We start from the raw sequence: 21,128 nt of genomic DNA, 5'->3' as shown, positions 1-21,128 counted from the left end.
CAAAGACAGTACATTTTTTGGGAAAACAAATCAGATTTCTCACATTTCACACACAGATCAACTGGATATTGAATAATCAAATGCAGTTTCAGTGAAGAGACCATATTGAACATTATAAAGTGTATATATCAATATTTCATGCAATAATTAGGATAATCATACCAATTGTCATGATAACGATGGTGTTGATGGTGATAGTGATGATGATGATGATGATGATGATGATGGTGGTGACGATAAGGATGATGGTAATGGTGATGGTGATGGTGATGGTGATGGTGATGGTGATGGTGATGGTGATGGTGATGGTGATGATGGTCATGATGTGGATGACGGTGATAATGATGTGGATGATGATGATGATGATAATGATGATCATGATCATGATCATGATGCTAATAGTGGTGATAATATTGGAGGTGATCATAATGACAGTGATGGTGATGATATATTAATCGTGCTCTCCATCTGACCAGGTCAGAAAAGCCTGCAGCAGTTTGACCCCCTTGACCTGAGCTGTGGGGTCAGTGAGAAGGGTCTGCTACCCTCCTGGCTGACTGGTCTCAAACAGCATCCTCAGTCACTCCGCCTCATAGTGCCACGGCAACGCCTCCTCTTGCTCCAAGCCTCCAACAAACAGGTTAGTTCTACCATCAGTCTCCCAGACTCTCCCCCTTTTCAATCTGTGAGCTTCTTCTTTTGTACTCTAAATTTTAGTCTTAAATTCCCAGTTTGGTAAGATAGAAAATTTAGGGTAATGAGAGTAACATTCCTGCTTTCACCTCCCCTCAGAGAGGTCAAGACTTCTCTGGTGCTGACAAAGGGTGTCCGTGATACCCTTGTTGGTGGGACAGGTGTAAACCTTTGCAGCTGCGCAGGGGTAGGCAGGGATATTGAAATACTGAATTCTGATTTACTAGGGCTTGTCATTCGTGGTAGACAGGTCATCTAAAGGAATGAAAACCTTGAAACCAAAGAATGTTTGATATTAACACCCTTTTGCGGGAGTCTATGCCCAGTTATACAATGTACATATTATTCTTTTTTGTATTCCCTTGTTCCAAATGCACAGATACCATTGCCAGTGGTACAATGTACAATGTACTATAGCCCATCTTTGAACTATCATGGATGAGATGGTTTGCTACATGACATTGTATAACATGCATTTCCCATAGACACCTGCCTGAGTATACTCAGGACTTGTTTGCAATGGGTTAGTAGAGCAGTTACATTATCATCATGTCTAGAAATAAACAAATGAGAAGTCAGAATAGATTAATTTCTAAATGGGGTATATACAGCTGTATTGTCGTGTCTTGCACAGATACAATGTACACGTGCGTGATGTATGTGGAGTTTGAAATGATATCAAGAAGACCTGTGTCAGATCAGTTAAATATACAGTGTGCTATGGATATAACAAGTTGTGCATTGTAGATACATTCATTAGGAGAGTCACTCTGAACACTACACACATTAGTTGAATAGTCCATTGAAATATAGGTCAATGATGTTTCATATCAAACAATCTAGTAAATGCTAGAAATATTGAATGCACTTTTTTCTGCTATTTTATGCATGTGCTATGTTTCTCTGCCGTTTTACACTGAGATCCTCACTTCTTATGAATGTGCATATCCCGCCAACAATCTACCCCTTATCTGTCCCAGGTGAAAGTGTTCGTCTACAACTGGTCCAACGACAAGCTGAGTGCCCTGGACAAGCTCTTCCAGCGCCTGGTCAAGTGGCACAACGCGAGGGCGCACTTCCTGGACTGCCTCGTCAGCCAGAAGATGGGCTTGTACCAGCACTGCCGCTTTGGTGCCCACCAGGTGAGATAAACAGGCATCACCGCAGATTCTCAAAAGAAGGTGTTTATGTATAGTTTCAACATTCATGAGATTACAGATTTGTGGAATTAACAGTATGTACAGTATCTGGATGCAGCGCTGGACATCAACATTTCTACCATGGACTTGTGCGGAATGTCAACCTTTCTACTGTGTGTGGAGTTTGAAAATAAACTAAGATAATTGATGTAACTAAGATGATGTATACTCTAGAAAAAAAGAATATTTTTGATTTTATAAAAAAGTTTGTGAAATTATTCTTATGGACCTACTCAGTACATTATTTTGCATTTATGTACAGGTAGGATAGTGGCCTCAACTTTCTTGTCAATACATTAATCTTCTTCATACAATTTGCAATGTGACATTGTGATGCTCTTTGCTGTGTACTTTTATATTGTTTGTGTTAGAATACAAAGAATTAATTTTGATTACTGGCTGATCACACAGAGTGACAACCCCTTCTCGCGTTCCCTGGAAGCAATTGATAGCCTGGTGAAACAGACAAGCCTTCCTTCAAGGGAGTTTGGGTCCCGCCCCCAGGGGTCCTCGTCACGCCCCTCCCACCTGCGGCGACTCCACCCCGCCCTGCCCCCGTTTGACGAGACGCTGCAGAACGTGAGGCCTCGGCACCCGCTGCAGAGCTCCCCCTATCGGCTCCTCAACGACCCCGTCCTCCGGAACGGCGCCCAGTTTGCCACTGTCTGCAGGAACACACGCAAAGGTCAGAGGTCACTCTTATGTGCACCAAAACCTTAGAAATGTTATGAAAGGCCACCTAATCAGAAAGAAATTTAGCGAATTAGAGATTGTGCTTTACTTTCTTGACGATACAGAAGAAGACAACATGTGTATGCAAGTGACTTTCTAACAAGAAAAGCTCTTCAAAGAAGACTAGCTCTGTCAACTGAATTACAAGTTAGTTCTTGTTTTTTTATCAAAGCAAAATACTATTGCCTGAGCGTAGGAATGAAGACTACACCCATAGTACACCCACCCCATCGTGGAACCTGTGAGGGGAATCTCAGCTTGGCTATCTCTCTGTGGCACACGCCTACCGGTTGAAGATGGACTGATTTTGCTGTAACACACATTTCCCATGGACACCTGCCTGAGTATTCTTGGGACTCGTCTTAAACCGGTTAACAGTCACCATTCAAGATTAACAATCATCATCCAGTGGGTAGAAGGGAATGTTGTTGATAGAATGTTTTGCTCAAGGACATGAGTGCCATGGCAATCCTTGAACCTGGACCTCGCCGCTGAAAGCAATATGTTCATTCATTAAAACCACAACACTTTCAATTCATATTGTTCTTTAGCCTGATTAGAAGATACTATTTGAAGTGACCTGTATTTGCGGCAGTCTTCAAATCGTATAGTAGAGACCTGTACTGTAAAAGCAAAAATTTTTGCTTGAGGAAATTTTTTGCACATTTTACATGACTAGAAACTAGCACAAAAATAAAAGCGTGGAAGTATTCCTGCTTGTTATACATGTATGTAATGCTATGCAATGCTGATGTTTTGATTCTGGGGAAAAAGAAAAAATGAAATCTATCTTTTCCAGCTGAGTGTGGAAAATTATTGACAAGAACATTTCCACTTTTACAGTAGTCAATGCACCAAACAGCAGAAAGCATTGATGCATCTTTTAGTGTATTGTTTTCGTATTCAGGTGGCATATGTCACTCCCATATCACTATATTACTACTGGCATAAGTAGTAGAAAAAGTTACTAATGAGTTTTCTGTTTGATGGTGTGGTAGGTCCACAGTGACTCATCAAGAATTGTATTGTGTGTCATGTTGCCTTCCATAGAGCTTGAAGTCCAGAAAGATTTGGAGAACCTGTATGTGGCCTGGCAGAAGAGGGGACAGCTCTCCAGACAACCTATCAGTGTGAGTGTCAAAGGGTGTCTCGGAAGACGACCGCAATAATAAACTGAATACCGGGAATTATCGTTTCAACTCAATTGGGTCATCCGACCTTTTTATTCAACCAAAGTCGGTGCAATGTAAAATGTCTCCCGAATATCAACACAGAGTCACCGAAAGAAAATTCAAAATACAAAACAAAATTTTATATGTATATAAACAACTTGTTATATTATCCTCCTTTCTGCTAAGTCCCTATATGAGCACATGCATTTCTACGTATGAAAACCCCCCTATGAATAAAGTCCCTACATTATCCAAGGCACTTTCACGTTGTCGATAACCGCGCGATGCCTGTACAGTGTAGCTCAGGCGAAGCCGGATCCTGGCGTCGGATACGCGGTTCACGCGAGGTGGCTGACGCCTGTTCCTGCAGTCCGTCGCGGCGTGAAGTGTATACGGGTGTGGCAGCACGGCGTGGCCGGATACGCACGGTCGATTGGCGTGAGTATTGTCCGGTTCGCATGTGTCTGCCTGGTTCTGTCCACAGCTGGGCGTGGGATTACTCGAAGACTCAAAGACTGGGCGGTATCCGACTCCGGATACGTCCTCGGACAAGTCCGGATACTCAGTGCCTGGATACGGACGGCTATGAATATAACAACAATCCCTTGTCAAAATACATTTCTACCCGACTATTAATCCTCAACTCCTATAATACACCATTTGTGTTCACCATTGCAGGACTGTGTTAAGGTACAAATGTATCCGAACATCCTCAGCTTATTATCACATTAACTTTCTTCTTTCCTGTTCATTTTGACCTTTCTTACAAAAAAATACACACAAATTATGGCACATTTCGGTTCGGTTGCAATAAATTGCCATAGAATGAATTACATAAGCACAGAAGTACTCGTTTTAATAAACCTCTGCGAATAGATAAAAATTCACACCATTAATGGGACAGTTATCACTATCCAGCGATAGAATTCATCTACCAAGCAATACAGATCTCTCCCGTAAAAGCTCACTCTTTTCTAGCTGCTTTTACTAACTTTGCATATATGGTCTTTATACTGTATCTATCGTCGTTCCAACATTCATATCCGAATTTCACAAAAAAACATACTTTCTCTTAACATTAATTTCTGTGTCTGAATCGATTCACAGCTACGCTTTATCGATCCTCATACATATCGTCCTTGGCGTAGATATGTGTATCAACACAAATCGATAATGTTACTAATATCATAATTATTACAATTATCAGAAAAAATGTCGTAGCAATTACACCAGCAACAAAACTCATCGTTCAGGATTAAAATCTAATTGCCATTTCTTTCACTCAAATGATCTCATTTTTGACGTAATACAAATAACCTAACCCTCTCGCTACCAAACCAGTTCTCCTTCTGGCTTAAATATTTTGGCTCATTACGTACATAAAAACAAGCATCATTTCAAGCTATATTTCAAAAACCTCACGTGGTGTATGTGCTTTATACTCTTTAACATTAACATTTCTTTATTACTATTCTAATCAATTAAAAAAAAAAGATTTCTTTCCTACCGGGTGCTAAATTGAGTAATAATACCAAATCCTGCAAACTTACAGCTTCTCGGTTCCTTTTCCTTTTTGAGTGACGGCCAGCGGTGTCTACGGGGAATGCACCAAGCGACGCAGCCGAATTAAATGCAATGATGCTCAGGCCCTGTTCTTGGCTTGTCAACCCGTCTGCGCACCTTCTCGCCAGCAAGCCTCAAATGCAACTGTTCACTCTCACTGCTCCCTCACTTCACACTCACACCCTAACCATACATTCCTGTCACATACTATTCAAATCGTATTTAAATTATTATTCCAAAATATTTGTCTCCAGATCACCAGCTCCCTCTATTGACACCAAAACAACCTATACTCTATCACCAATGTCAGATTCATTTTGACAATTTACCCCCTTTTTCAGAAAATATTTTGGTGAAATTAGATTGCCCGTGTGACATTATCATTCTACGTACTCTGTGTATAAACAGAAAAACGCTGGTTTGGACATTTCTCTGTTACACCTTTTCATCCTTGTCACCGTTTACCTGACTCCTTACTGATCAGTGCTACTGCTGGATGCGACTCATGTAGTCGGCTCCAACGTTCTCCTTCCCCTTGATAGCTTCGATCCGATAACGGAACGGCTGCAGAGCGAGAGCCCACCGCATCACTCGTCCGTTGGCGAGCTTGCCTCGCCGCATAGCAAGGAGGGGCTCGTGGTCGACTTCGAGGACGAACTCCTTCCCGTAGAGATACGGCTCGAACTTTTGCACTGCCCATATGACAGCAAGACACTCTCTCTCAATCGTCGAGTATCTTCGCTCTCGATCGAGCAACTTCTTGCTGGCAAACGCTACTGGGAACTTTTCGTCGTCAAATTCCTGAAGTAGCACAGCACCGATTCCGTTCTCCGAAGCGTCAGTTCGGAGGAAGAAGGTGCGATCGACGTCTGGGAGATGCAAAATGGGTGCATTTGCAATCTTCCCCTTTAGACACTTGAACGCATTTTCTTGCGCTTCCCCCCATCTCACCTGGTTTGGTTCCCCCTTCCGAGTCAGATCGGTGAGGGGTACCGCGAGGGCCGCGAAGTTCGGCACGAACTTTCTGTAATAGTTCGCTAGGCCAAGGAATGAGCGGAGTTGCCTCTTGGTTCGCGGTCGTTCTGCCTGCTTGATGGCCTCTACCTTCTCGGTCCGCGGCTGGATCTTGCCTCTGCCGAGTTGATGCCCAAGAAACTCCAGGCTCTCTTGCCCAAGCAAACACTTCGACGGTTTTGCCTTCAGACCTGCCTGGCGAAGACGCTTGAAGAGCTCTCGCAGAACCTCCAGGTGTTTTTCCCATGTGGTGGTGTGCACTAAGATGTCGTCAATGAAATTGTGCACGCACTCCATCCCTCGAAGAAGCTGTCGCATGATTCGGCTAAAACTAGCAGGGGCGTTTATCAACCCGAACGGCATGGTTCGGAATTGGTATAAGCCGTTTGGCGTCACGAACGCCGTGAGGGGCTTAGCCCTCTCTGTAAGCGGAACCTGCCAGTAGCCTTTGGTCAGGTCTAGCTTACTGAAATAATTGTCGTTCGCCAGTTGGGCGAAGATCTCATCTTGGTCGGGAATAGGCTCGGCATCTGGTACCGTGACCAAGTTGAGTTTGCGAAAATCGCAACAAAATCGGTTCGTACCATCCGATTTTTTCACCAATACTATCGGTGAAGCGTAAGGCGACGATGATGCTTCGATCACTCCGAGATCGAGCATTTCCTTTACCTCGTCGTCGACTACTCTACGGAGAGCATGCGGAAGCGGGTACGGCCGGGACTTGATCGGTCGTGGATCAGTTAACTCGATGTCGTGGCAGCCTAGATTCGTCACGCCAGGCAGATCAGTCAGGACATCGGGAAAGTTTCCGATCAGTCTCCTCAACTGTCGGCTCTGTTCGTCAGACAGAGTGCTGCCTAACTTTACGTCGGCTATGGTCTGCGTCTGCTTGAATGTTGGCGTCTGGATGAGGTGCTCATTCGACGTGGGCTCGGGGCCGAGGTCGTCGACGTCCTCGTCTTTCTCGTCTTCCTCGATGACGGATACGCCAGCGACGTCGTGGCTTACCAGTCCTGCTGCATCTTCGTCGTGGCGGCGATGATACTGCTTGAGCAGGTTGGCATGAAACGTCGTCGTCCTCGTCCCGAGGTCGATCCGATAGTCGAGCCTTCCAATCTTGCCTACTACCTTAAAGGGGCCCTTCCAGTGCATTAAGAGCTTGTTGTGGTCGGTTGGTAGCAGCAATAGTACCTCATCTCCGACTTTGAATGACCTGGGTCTCGCCTTCCTGTTGTATTGCTCTCGGGACCTGTCATGGGACTGTTTCAGATGTTCATGCACCATTTTGCATGTGTCCTCCAGTTTCTCCCTGAGATCCATGACATACTGATATGTCGATTTTGTTTCTGGCTCTGGGTTGTCGTCGGTCCATAGCTCCTTCACAATCATCAGAGGTCCGCGTACGGCTCGTCCGTACAGGAGTTCAAATGGCGCAAATCCCGTACTCGCCTGTGGAGCCTCTCTGTAGGCAAACAACAACGCGTCAATGTACCGATCCCAATCCTGGGGACGCTCTTCGCACATTTTCTTCAACATCTGTTTCATGGTCCCGTTGAACTTTTCCACCAGACCATTACAGGCCGGGTGGTACGGAGTAGTGGTGATGTGGCGGATGGACATCAGTCTGCTCACCTCCTTCATTACGTCGGACATGAATTGCGTTCCGCGATCCGTTAACATCTCATGCGGGAAGCCTACTCGTGAGAAAATCGTGAACAATGCTTCCGCGACTGACGTGGTGTCGATGTTTCTAAGGGGTACTGCTTCAGGATAACGAGTGGCGTAGTCCATGAGTGTCAGTATGTATCTGTTCCCGCGTGACGTCACCGGCACTATCGGACCCACAAGGTCTACCGCCACGCGATGAAATGGTTCGTCTATCAAAGGCGTGGTTCCGAGGGGGACTTTGCTCACCTTCCCTTTCTGCAAAGAACGCTGACACACATCGCAGGATCTGCAGTACCTGACTGTGTCTGCTCCAATGCTGGGCCAGAAGAAGTTTTGCAAAATCCGCTCCGTTGTCTTGTGTGCGCCGAGATGGCCTCCGAGTATCGACTCGTGTGCTAGACTCAGAATCTGACGTCGATATTTGCGAGGAACCACCAGTTGGTTCGAGACTTCCTGCCGCTCGCCGCATCCTGCTCTGAACTCGCGATACAGCAAGCCCTTTTTCGCAATGAAGCGTGACCGATTCCCGTTTCGGCTCGTCTTCACCTCACTACTCTCCGCTTGTTGTCGAATTTTCTCCAACGATTCATCGGTGCTCTGCTCATGACGAAACTCGTCAGCTGTTGCGATGTCGGCCTGCCGTGGCACTTTCATCGCTCGTTGAGGTTTGGCTGCCTCCCTGCGCTGTGCCCTAGTCTCCACGGCTAGCCCACTATCCGCCTGCCAGCTGCTATCCGGGTCGTTAGGCTCACGAACACCTGCAACATTGCCCAGAATAACATCGTACACAGGGTTATTCATGCACAGTACTTCTAACTCACCAACGAAGAAGGGAGAATCGATCATGACTGTGGCGACTGGGAACTGCTTCTCGGAGCCGTCGATCAGGATGCATGTCCGTTGCGATCCGGTCATCTGATCCGCTCTCACCAATTCCGTGCGCACCACCGCTGTCGAACAACCGCTGTCACGTAGTACGTCCACGTGCGTTCCGTTTACTATGCCTTTTCTCACAGGCATAGCTCTAACTGGCTGCTCTCCACACGCAACACTCATCAGAGGCAGATCCGAATCCGCTATCCGGATATCCGGACTTGGCTCTGCACAAGAAAAACATGAATCGATTACGAGGCATGCGTTACCGTGCTCTGACATTTGACGCTTACCCTCTGAACCGCTGCTACGAGTCGATACCGGGCTAACATCTGTCTCATCCGGTCGACCAGCTTTTGCTCCGGTTCGCATTTCCGGAGTGCGGTTGTCGGGCTTCTTGTCGTCAGCTTTCCGGTTCGGATCCGGTTTCTGTCCACCCTGGATTCCGACTGCAGCCTTTTCTTTCCTGGTCTCTCGGCTTCTGCAATACCTGGCGATATGCCCCTTCTTTCCGCAGATGAAGCATCCGTCCGGGCGGGGAGTCGTTGCTCCTCCCGGTTGGGGTCGAGCATCACCTGTGGAAGTGTTAGTACGAGATTCAGGTTTAATGTGACCTCGGGACTTACCACCCGTCTGCCCTCCGAGATGCCATCCCGAGCGGGCCTCAATGAACCTGTCGGCGATGTCCACGAAGTCGTCTATGTCAGTCGGCTGTCTCTCTTTTATGAACGTCTCCATATCCTTGGAGCAGACGTTGTAGAACTGCTCGATGAGCACCAGTTGCACCATCTCCTCGAAGGTTGGCTTGTGGCCGGATAGCTCCAACCATTTCTCGAGATAGCTCCGTATCCGTATCACGAACTGCGCTGCTGTCTCTCCCGTTTCCGGCTTTGCCCCACGGAATTTCCGCCTGAAGCCGTCGCTAGTGAGAGAGTAGCGCTTGAGTACTGCGGCCTTTACTCGGTCGTAGTCTTGTGCCTCGTCGTCATCCAGTCTCGAGTATGTGTCTAATGCTTTACCTGTCAAAAGAGCACTCAAATGAACGGCCCACACATCACGTGGCCAGTGCTGAGCATTAGCGTACCGTTCAAACCTGTGTAAATACACATCTAGATTATCTTTCCCACACTGAAATGCTGGAAGTTTTGGAGCCCTAACTGTATTTATTTGAACTCGGTTACTACCTCCCTCTTCTAACCTAGCCTGTTCTAACTTAAGTTTCAGTTCAGTCAGTTCCTTCTCTTCCTTCATCCTCTGTCTCTCTTCCGCTCGTGCCTCTCTCGCCTTGTCCTGTTCCGCCTTAATAAACTCTTGCAACTCTGTCCCCTCTAACCCTAAGGTCTGCCCTACCTTGGCTAACTTTTCTAGATCCATCACAATCACTCTCTTACTCTCGCACAGGGTTGACTTACCAACAGAGCCTCACCGGCAGAACATATACCCGGCACTTCCAAAAGCAGACGAGCGCGTGAACGACGGTGCTTTCCCCGTGGGCACAGGCCGGAAGAAGAACTAAGTGGAAGCTGAAACACAATCAAAATACCCACAGAATTATACACTGGATTATCAGGCTACAATTACAAATATATACTTAAAGCAGTAATTAAATTATTATCAACTGGGAGAGATTAAGTACAACTATCGAGACAACAGTGTCACCTATCCGATGCCCCCTCTAACAATTTAGAATTATTTCGAAAGGTCCCTTCGTGGTCGCCAATTATTGTCAAAGGGTGTCTCGGAAGACGACCGCAATAATAAACTGAATACCGGGAATTATCGTTTCAACTCAATTGGGTCATCCGACCTTTTTATTCAACCAAAGTCGGTGCAATGTAAAATGTCTCCCGAATATCAACACAGAGTCACCGAAAGAAAATTCAAAATACAAAACAAAATTTTATATGTATATAAACAACTTGTTATATTATCCTCCTTTCTGCTAAGTCCCTATATGAGCACATGCATTTCTACGTATGAAAACCCCCCTATGAATAAAGTCCCTACATTATCCAAGGCACTTTCACGTTGTCGATAACCGCGCGATGCCTGTACAGTGTAGCTCAGGCGAAGCCGGATCCTGGCGTCGGATACGCGGTTCACGCGAGGTGGCTGACGCCTGTTCCTGCAGTCCGTCGCGGCGTGAAGTGTATACGGGTGTGGCAGCACGGCGTGGCCGGATACGCACGGTCGATTGGCGTGAGTATTGTCCGGTTCGCGTGTGTCTGCCTGGTTCTGTCCACAGCTGGGCGTGGGATTACTCGAAGACTCAAAGACTGGGCGGTATCCGACTCCGGATACGTCCTCGGACAAGTCCGGATACTCAGTGCCTGGATACGGACGGCTATGAATATAACAACAATCCCTTGTCAAAATACATTTCTACCCGACTATTAATCCTCAACTCCTATAATACACCATTTGTGTTCACCATTGCAGGACTGTGTTAAGGTACAAATGTATCCGAACATCCTCAGCTTATTATCACATTAACTTTCTTCTTTCCTGTTCATTTTGACCTTTCTTACAAAAAAATACACACAAATTATGGCACATTTCGGTTCGGTTGCAATAAATTGCCATAGAATGAATTACATAAGCACAGAAGTACTCGTTTTAATAAACCTCTGCGAATAGATAAAAATTCACACCATTAATGGGACAGTTATCACTATCCAGCGATAGAATTCATCTACCAAGCAATACAGATCTCTCCCGTAAAAGCTCACTCTTTTCTAGCTGCTTTTACTAACTTTGCATATATGGTCTTTATACTGTATCTATCGTCGTTCCAACATTCATATCCGAATTTCACAAAAAAACATACTTTCTCTTAACATTAATTTCTGTGTCTGAATCGATTCACAGCTACGCTTTATCGATCCTCATACATATCGTCCTTGGCGTAGATATGTGTATCAACACAAATCGATAATATTACTAATATCATAATTATTACAATTATCAGAAAAAATGTCGTAGCAATTACACCAGCAACAAAACTCATCGTTCAGGATTAAAATCTAATTGCCATTTCTTTCACTCAAATGATCTCATTTTTGACGTAATACAAATAACCTAACCCTCTCGCTACCAAACCAGTTCTCCTTCTGGCTTAAATATTTTGGCTCATTACGTACATAAAAACAAGCATCATTTCAAGCTATATTTCAAAAACCTCACGTGGTGTATGTGCTTTATACTCTTTAACATTAACATTTCTTTATTACTATTCTAATCAATTAAAAAAAAAAGATTTCTTTCCTACCGGGTGCTAAATTGAGTAATAATACCAAATCCTGCAAACTTACAGCTTCTCGGTTCCTTTTCCTTTTTGAGTGACGGCCAGCGGTGTCTACGGGGAATGCACCAAGCGACGCAGCCGAATTAAATGCAATGATGCTCAGGCCCTGTTCTTGGCTTGTCAACCCGTCTGCGCACCTTCTCGCCAGCAAGCCTCAAATGCAACTGTTCACTCTCACTGCTCCCTCACTTCACACTCACACCCTAACCATACATTCCTGTCACATACTATTCAAATCGTATTTAAATTATTATTCCAAAATATTTGTCTCCAGATCACCAGCTCCCTCTATTGACACCAAAACAACCTATACTCTATCACCAATGTCAGATTCATTTTGACAGTGAGTTTGTACACCCCTTGGGATAGGTTGTATCATCAAGGGTGCCTTTTACTTGGTCCCACATTAGTACCTTTTGTGTACAGATTTTTTTTAAAAAATTATTGACATGTATGTTTATGTGCCTAAAATCAGACTGGACAGAAAATCTCTGAACATGATACACAGTGATACCAATACGGATGAATATTTGATATGATATGATACTTATCAACTGCCATGCCGATTAAACTGTAATTGATTTACACACCATTGCACCAATAGCCGTATTACACAGCTTCCAATGGGCTGCAGTCATCTCACAAATTTGGGGCCTATTTGATATAGGTAATGATGTGTATTTAAATCAAAGCACTGGAAATAAACTCACTTGAAGCTAAAAGTACCTTTCACCGATCATTAGTTTTCTTCCTCTGGCGAATGAACATCCAGCAGAAGGAATAGCCCTTATAATGTTTGAGATTGTGCAGTGCTTTGATTCAAATATAAATATCGTTGTATTATTTGACTGGCTGAATGAGAAGAACCTACATCAGTTTATTTGATATAGGTGTTGCAATCTTTGGTAAGGCAAAATGTCTTTGAATGTTTCTTCATCAGATATATGGCGCTAAACAAATGCTGTACATCATCATCATCATCATCATCATTATCATCATCGTCAATGTTTGCAGTAACCACACGACAGCATCATAAATACTCAAAGCTGATCACTTGTTTTTCACAACCCATGTGAGCAGTAGCTCTGAAATTCACATGTAAAAAACAGACTGAGTCAAACCATCGGCTGTCTTCCATTCATGAGATCTTCTTCCTGTCACCGTACCTTTCACAGGAAGACACTTTGGAGTTCTTGAAGCAGCGCTCCCGGGTGGTCCACTACTGTGCCACGCCCTTGCTTTTCGACCCCCGGTGGAGGGACCACGTCCTCGCCTCCTCGGACGGCACCAAGTGCGTGTCCAGCCGGCCGGCCGGACTGACCAGTGAGGCTCCGTGGCACAACGACCTCAAGAACAGCATGGTGTCACAGTACAAGCATTTCTTGCAGCGCCTTGGCTTTAACACCGTGGAGACACAGCCCCAGGGAAGACCAAGGTATGAACCCCCTGGTTGAATTATAACTGTGTGTGATTATCATTATTATTATTATTATTATTATTATTATTATTATTATTATTATTATTATTATTATTATCATCATCATTATTATTATTATCATCATCATCATTATTATAATTGTTATCATTTTTATTATTGTCATTATCATCATTGTTATTGTTGTTATTATTATTATCATTATCATTATCATTATCATTATCATTATTGTTATTATCAGTATTATTATTATAAATCATTATCATTACCATTATCATTATTATTATCATCATTATCATTATCATTATTATTAGTATCATTATTATTATTATTATTATCATTATTGTTTATCTATTTGGCATTTCAACATGAAATACAAACAGAAAATCATATCACATGATATAAAAATTGTGGCGATGCAGCAAGTACAGATACATGTGTACCCTATATTGCACATATTTCATGGGGCTTTTATTTTTGCAAATTTCGCAAGTTGGGTGCTGTTCAAAAATTGAACGACACATGAGAATATTACCTCTGATCCCGACATGATTTTTGACATATGTTTCCCCCAATGCTACCATATGTTTTCATAATTTCCCTGTGCTTTTGGTTTCTGTTTTGCTGCTGCTGCTCTCGTTGGGCTTGCTCAGATCCTCCCACATCCGTCCAGGAGGCCCCGAGGTGCCCAAGTTTGGGAGATTGATGCTAAGGACCTCCCAGCCGGGGGCTGAAGGTCACCTTCAAATCACTGTGCCAGGAGGCATCATTCTCATTGAGCTGTCATTCAGGGTGAGAGCTCCTTGGGGCACTATTATTCTTCAACCAGCGCTGGCGATTTTAAAAAGATCCAGTATATAGCGATGATTTCACAGCTGTGTGTGGTACATGTACGTTGTGTATATGAATATGATGCAGCCACATGTACAATGTATGTATACTGATAGATACAACGTTAGATAAATAGATAGATAGATAGATAGATAGATAGATAGATAGATAGATAGATAGATAGATAGATAGATAGATAGATTGATAGATGTAGATAGATAGATAGAAAGATAGATAGATAGATAGATGTAGATAGATAGATAGATAGAAAGATAGATAGATAGATAGATAGATAGATAGATAGATAGATAGATAGATAGATAGAAAGATAGATAGATAGATAGATAGATAGATAGATATGTTGCTTCTGTAAAGCTTTGACATTTGTCTTTAGAAAGTTCCAGCCACTTGTTCTATGATTACATGTTTCTCTGTAAACTGAGATTATATCACTGAATACCTGTGATATACAAAACTATGTATTATAATATGGTGTTATATGATTTCTGTATTTCCAGCACACCTACTTCTGCGTGAAGCTTTATGCCTTTGAGAGTTCCAGAGTCCCAGCAGGAAAGACTATCAATGCTCAGGTGTGTAGCGTACTCTAGTATGAATGACTCTGATCATTTTTTTTCTTTGCATTAGTATACAAATGATGCTCAGATCTGAGTATGTCAGTAGGAACTGTGTGTGTGTGAGGTAACTACATTGTATGGAATTGTTCAACCGTTGTGGACATAGATGAGTTTCCATAGCAACGACATACACACTTCCTCCCAACACCCGAAATATACGTGCATCATCTGTTATATAGAAGGGTGGAATTTGTTTCCTAAAAAATAATTTTTGTTTTCAATCATGCATCTGGTAATAATTGATACATGGCAAAATAACTGGATGCATGGCTAGCCATCTCTTGCTACTGTACGTACAGCTGTATGCGAACTCTTGCCAAGTGTGCAATAGTACGGCTAAGTTATAGTTCTCAGAAGGGCTCAAAGTTCATTGTCCACCATTTTACTTCCAATTATCAAATTACGACAAAGGGCTCTACCAAGAAACGTGTCTGGCTGACTTGATTTGCCAGGAGAATGCGTTTTGGAGTATTTTGAGATCAAAAGTGTGAAATAATCAAAGTGGGTGTACCCGTCTTTTATTCCTGAATCACCCCGCCCCCTTCCAGAAGTGGGTAGGAAGAGCATGACTCGTAAGTGATGATCAAAATGTGCCCAAGTACAATGTAGCAGTATTGAATCACATGCAAATAACATGCTGCGCATGCGATTTACTCACTCGATGGATACTGCCCAGGCCCAATATATTGTAGTTGGCATAATCAATATTTAAACATCACATAGCAACCACGATTGAGAATGCTCTGCGATTGCAATGCTTTCAGCTTACAGTACTTTGTGGGGTAATATAATGTAGTTTGTTACCCAACTGAAATTGTGTTATCACATGGTTATATCACACATTTCTCTTGCGTATGACTCTATTTTAGAGCAAAAAATTGACAGTTAATGCAGTCATATGGAAACAGAGTTTAACCTTTAATCTACTGCCTTTTGGAAACCTAGTGAGTTGTGTACAGGCTCTAGGGGTATTTGAGAATCTTGTAAGGGAAGGGTTAACCCCATTGCTCTCCCTCCTCCCTCCCACCTGTAAACTGCAGCTGGCCAACCTGTTCACCAATGACTGTGACAAGTACAAGGACCTGATCCACCTGCACTCCTTTGCCTATGACTTCCACCTTCGTACCATCCAGGCCTACCTGGCAGACCCAGACATGGGCTTCCAGTCCCACTACCATGTCTCCTCGTTTCTGGCCAGCTTCGTCAAGTTCTACGCTCACCCGCCCAACTTCAGGCAGAACTGCATCAAGAAAGGTGAGGTTGTGGTTGACAGGTTCTACCTAGGGGGACAAGTCAGTACTAATAGTAAAGTGTGGTTGCATGCTGAATGTGTGTTGATTGCAGCAGAAGCTGTAAATTTATCATAAATTTGCTTTTCCATTCCCGATCCCAAGAGTTGCCAATTGCCAGATCTTTTTCTGTTATGTAGTTGTTGTTTTTTTCAGTGTTTTTTTTTTGTGTTAGGCGTCAGGGAATTAAGTCACTGCAGTTCTGCTCGCGTTCTGAACGCGTTCTGAACGGGGTACTTAAATGAAACAAAAGGCGCGTTACCTTCCGTTCCGCTGGAAAACTAACGGAAATTTCGCTATTGTTTGCGGAACGGGCAAGAACAAAGTCATTACCGATTTAGTGAGGACGGGTTCTTGAACGTTCCACGAAAAGATTGTGCGCTATTGTTCGCGAATCCACTAAAGAAATTGCGACTCTACTCCTCCAAAACGCGCTTTTGAACGATCTATCCACAGTGTACACACAATAAGAGAATGCTCTTGCGTTCTACAGTGCTTGCGTACCTTGAAATTGCGAATGGGAAATGAACTCTCCATCGTATTTGAGGCTATGGTGCTTGTGTTGTGGTACAATAAGAATGAAAAGGCGGAAATTAGGAAGGGTTATCGAGCGTTCCACGGAAAGCACATCACTGACATGCTCTATTTGACCGCGTATTCCTTAAAATTATGACATGAAACTTACCTCCCTTCCGTGTTTGACGCTATCTTCATGAAATACTACTATCGGATTTGGCAAGAAAGAATTCTTGATCGTAACAAATAAAATTCGCGTGCCATTGTCAGAGCAGACCTCGAAAATTAGCCGTCGATGCTCTTGGCCGTGATGCCCCCAGAATGTGGCAGAAAACGATATTCTCTAGGCCATACAATTTACACCTGCCCCTTTTCTTCTTGACGTCGCTCCCCTGTGATCAAAGACGTGCCATTTTTCTTTTTGTCGTTAGTGTGCCTCTTTAATTCATTTGTTTTGGGGTTCTGTGGTGACAAAAACCAGGGCACACACACACACACACACACACAAAAAAAAAAAAAATGACGGATGTTTTATTGTACTTTTGGAAATGAACAGCGTAAATGTCAGATATTTGATTTTGTGTTCGAAAATGAATAAGGATAACATTCGGCTCCGAAAGATGCTGAAATAAATGTCGAATGTTTGCTTTGACGTTCGGAAATAAATGATAATGATATTCAACTCCGTATGATGATGAAATAAATGCCGGATGTTTGTTTTTGCGTTTGAAAGTAAATAGCAATAACATTCAGCTCCGGAAGATGCTGAAGTAAATATCAAATGATCCCTTTGACGTTCGGAAATGAATAACAATAGTATTCAACTCCATACGATGATTAAATAAATGTCGGATGTTTGCTTTTACTTTCGAAAGTAAATAGCAATAACATTCGGCTCCGGAAGATGCTAAAATAATGTCAGATGATTGCTTTTACGTTCGGAAGTGAATTGCAGTATTTATTCTGCTCCATACGGGCTATACGATACTAAAATGACTGTCAGATGTTTGCTTTTATATTTCGAAATGAATAACAGTAACATTCAGCTGCGTTCGATGGTGATATCAATGTATGATTTTGACTTAACATTTGGAAATGAAATAGCTAATATTCAACTCCGTACGATGATAAAATAAATGCCGGATGTTTGCCTGTTTGTTTGAAAGTAAACAGCAATGACATTCGGCTCCGAAGGATGCCAAGATAAATGTCAGATGATTGTTTTATTCTTTTAACGTTTGGAATTGAATGGGAGTAACATTCTGCTCCATGCGATGCTAAAATAAATGTCGGATATTTGCTATAAAATTTCAAAATGAATAATAGTAACATTTAGCTGCGTTTTATATGGTTAGCTAAGTGTCTGATCTCTGCCTTGACCTTCAAAAATGAAAAACAGTATACATTCGGTTAAGTACATTGCTAAAATAATTGTCAGATGATTCATTTCACTTTCGGAAGTGGACAGCAGTAATATTCGGCTCCGTATACGATAATAAAATAAATGTCGGATGTTTGCTTTTACATTCGGTAAAATGATAAACGGTAACATTTCAGGCTCCGTAAGTTGATTAAATACTTCGAAAATGATAACGGTAACATTTGGATATTTACTTTTTATCTACAATCAGAAATGAAAAATGGTTCTTCAGGGGTCGCGCTTAACTTTTTAACTAGCCAGGCAGATCAGTTAGATTCAATTTTGGCTAGTCCGCAAAATTTTTGACTGGCCAACAGTCCGTCTTGTTTTTTAATCGCATGACTAATGTCACTTTGGGGAGGGCCCCAAGTAATACGACATTTCAATTACTGTATTATATATCATATTCATTATCATTACTTCATTATCATCATTCATCATCACTACGTTTTGTAACTGTTTTGTGACAGGTTGAATTGTCTTCCGGGTCAGGGGCAAGACATACAGCCTACAGGCCTCGGAAATGTTGATGTTTATTTATGAACGCACGCACACCGTAATCACACCAACACATTCACAAGAAGTGAAGAACAGGTCGATTATTCATTCTTTTTTTATTCTCCAAACAAACGTTTCAGTAGTGACAAATACAGGCCTAATTAATGGTCGATTCGTTCTAAGCTAAGCATTTTTTGAGGCACCATCATAAACCAGGGTGCTACACAACTTTTTTTAATCACTTGCCCGATCGGGCAAGCAGATTTGCAAATTCGTGTAAAGCACTTGCCCGAACAGGCAAAAAAAAAAATCAGAAAATATAAAAATTAAAAAAAAATCACTTGCATGTCAAGGTTTTAATGGAAAAAAAGAAAGAAAGTGAAGTTGATAAACAGCGGAGGTTGAGAAAAAGAGAGAAATAGCATATTTGAGGCCAATTATCAGGGTTTCATTTTTCAGGAGGACTATTACCACGCTCCTTACGCCTTGTCAGGAACACTAAAATAGGTGTAGCATTCTTTTTTTTTCACATAATGGTACTTCAATATTTAAAAATGCTTCTGGTAATTGGTTATTCCATCTCCCCTCTACCTGACTCCTTTCACTGTGTAGTTGTACTCATTTCACTCTGATCTTTCCACGCCTTGGCCTCGATCCCATTGGAAAAAAAAGAAGAAAAAACAATGAGAAAACACACACACACACAACACACACACACACACGCACACACAACAAAAACCTCTTCCCTACACCTTTCTGATTTCCGTGTTTCTGTCAGGTGAAAGAATAAAACAACAGCAGATGTTGATTGAAACTTGACACCCATTCATGCCAGCCAGGCCAGGCTGCCATGTAACTTCAAAGCACATTCCGACAGCTGGCTGGCAAAACCACATGGCAGAATTTGCGCGCGTTTGTAGATTGCTGGATTGGGTGGAGCTAGGGCCTGGGAACAGGCAAGGGTGTTTACATAGTCTGTGAGTTATCAAAAGCAGACCTTCTGAACAATTGAAACGTCATGATACTTTTGGACTGAAAGGGAAAAAAAAAAAGACGAGTTTAGTATCATAAATTTTTACATAGTCACGCAAAAAGATTAATATACACTCATGTCATGACAAGAAATGAATCAATATTCCAAGACAAAAACAAAGCAGCCTCGGGTACCTAACGGTGACATCGAGACGCCATGCATTCACCATGCACGTTTGGGAGCAACATGTTGGAGTTGGCAGGGGGAGGGGTGATCCTGGAGTGTGTGAAAATTTCCCGACACCCAGGGAGGTGATAGAATCTCTTCCCACTGTCTAACCGGATAGTGAATTTGTCTCGGCATACGAGACCTTTCATATATTTCTGTGATTTAGTTTTTAATCGAGTGATTAATCAATCCCTTCCTACAGTTCAGTAAACATTTAAAATACTCGATCAAGCACACTATTATAATTTAAAGTGTAATCGACTGTTCGATATTTCTACTATGGGTCAAAAGAAGGGCCAGAGAACCATGTGTTGCTTATAGAATCATGATCTTTGCGATGATTCCTTGAACTCAACTCACGAGCTAGTTCTTCGATCAATATTTCCAGGCTATATTTACACGCTGTTTATTCCAGTGCGCGCATTCTTTCGTCTGGCACCTGGTTTTGTGGAAATTTCCACAAGTTTCTCGTAAGACCAGAGACTGCATACACAATCTCTTCGCTTGTATTTACTGTCGTGTTTTCCCCCTTTGCTGGTAATGAGCATTTAGATTTAACTTTACGAAGGTTGCAATCTAGCATGTGGTTCTTGTTGTGAGGTGTATGTATTTTTTTTTGTCATCATTCATGGCCGGAGGGGAAAGAAGAAGTATGCTCAGCAATCTGTCTTTTACACCAGCATCAGTAATTATCATCACCATCACTCAGATCATTCGGCCCTTTTCCTATAACATTCAGAAACATGACCAACATGCCACTCGAGATAATTCACTACCAGCACTAACCGTGGTACTTACGTGTTGAAAAGGCACACAGTTTTGCTGTAGATTGCTACTGAAAAATAGTAAGAAAGTCGTAGTTTTGCCGTGGTTCTTCGTGTTCGTGCCTTAGTGTTGAATACGTTGTTGTTAAGAAGTGAAAGAGGCGTAGATAATGTAAAGTGGTTGTAGATCAGGGGTGGATTAGTGAGGATTAAATCGTAGGAAAGTCGTAGTTTTGCCACAGCACAAAATACGACTTCCGCATCTCCGCTCTCGCGACCGAGATCGCCGTCTTTTGTTATGCAGTGTGAAAATCGGAC

At 42.8% G+C, this 21,128-nt stretch overlaps 1 protein-coding gene across 1 annotated transcript in view; it reads left to right on the top strand.

Annotated features, from left to right (window-relative positions):
• Positions 1 to 21,128, top strand: part of LOC139716862 (KICSTOR complex protein SZT2-like) — a 108,826-nt gene that overhangs the window by 72,052 nt on the left and 15,646 nt on the right. The window contains exons 57-65 of the mRNA XM_071628391.1: positions 477 to 640; positions 1,674 to 1,835; positions 2,304 to 2,577; positions 3,675 to 3,758; positions 8,423 to 8,431; positions 13,398 to 13,653; positions 14,307 to 14,445; positions 15,003 to 15,077; positions 16,163 to 16,376. Of these exons, the coding sequence (XP_071484492.1) occupies positions 477 to 640; positions 1,674 to 1,835; positions 2,304 to 2,577; positions 3,675 to 3,758; positions 8,423 to 8,431; positions 13,398 to 13,653; positions 14,307 to 14,445; positions 15,003 to 15,077; positions 16,163 to 16,376 (1,377 nt within the window). The remainder of the gene's footprint in view (positions 1 to 476; positions 641 to 1,673; positions 1,836 to 2,303; positions 2,578 to 3,674; positions 3,759 to 8,422; positions 8,432 to 13,397; positions 13,654 to 14,306; positions 14,446 to 15,002; positions 15,078 to 16,162; positions 16,377 to 21,128) is intronic.

This window comes from Diadema antillarum, unplaced genomic scaffold (assembly GCF_040938485.1).
Source record: "Diadema antillarum isolate AM-2024a unplaced genomic scaffold, OU_Dant_1.0 scf00000071, whole genome shotgun sequence".
NCBI lineage: Eukaryota > Metazoa > Echinodermata > Echinoidea > Diadematoida > Diadematidae > Diadema > Diadema antillarum.
This window is presented reverse-complemented; position numbering and strand designations above follow the sequence as displayed.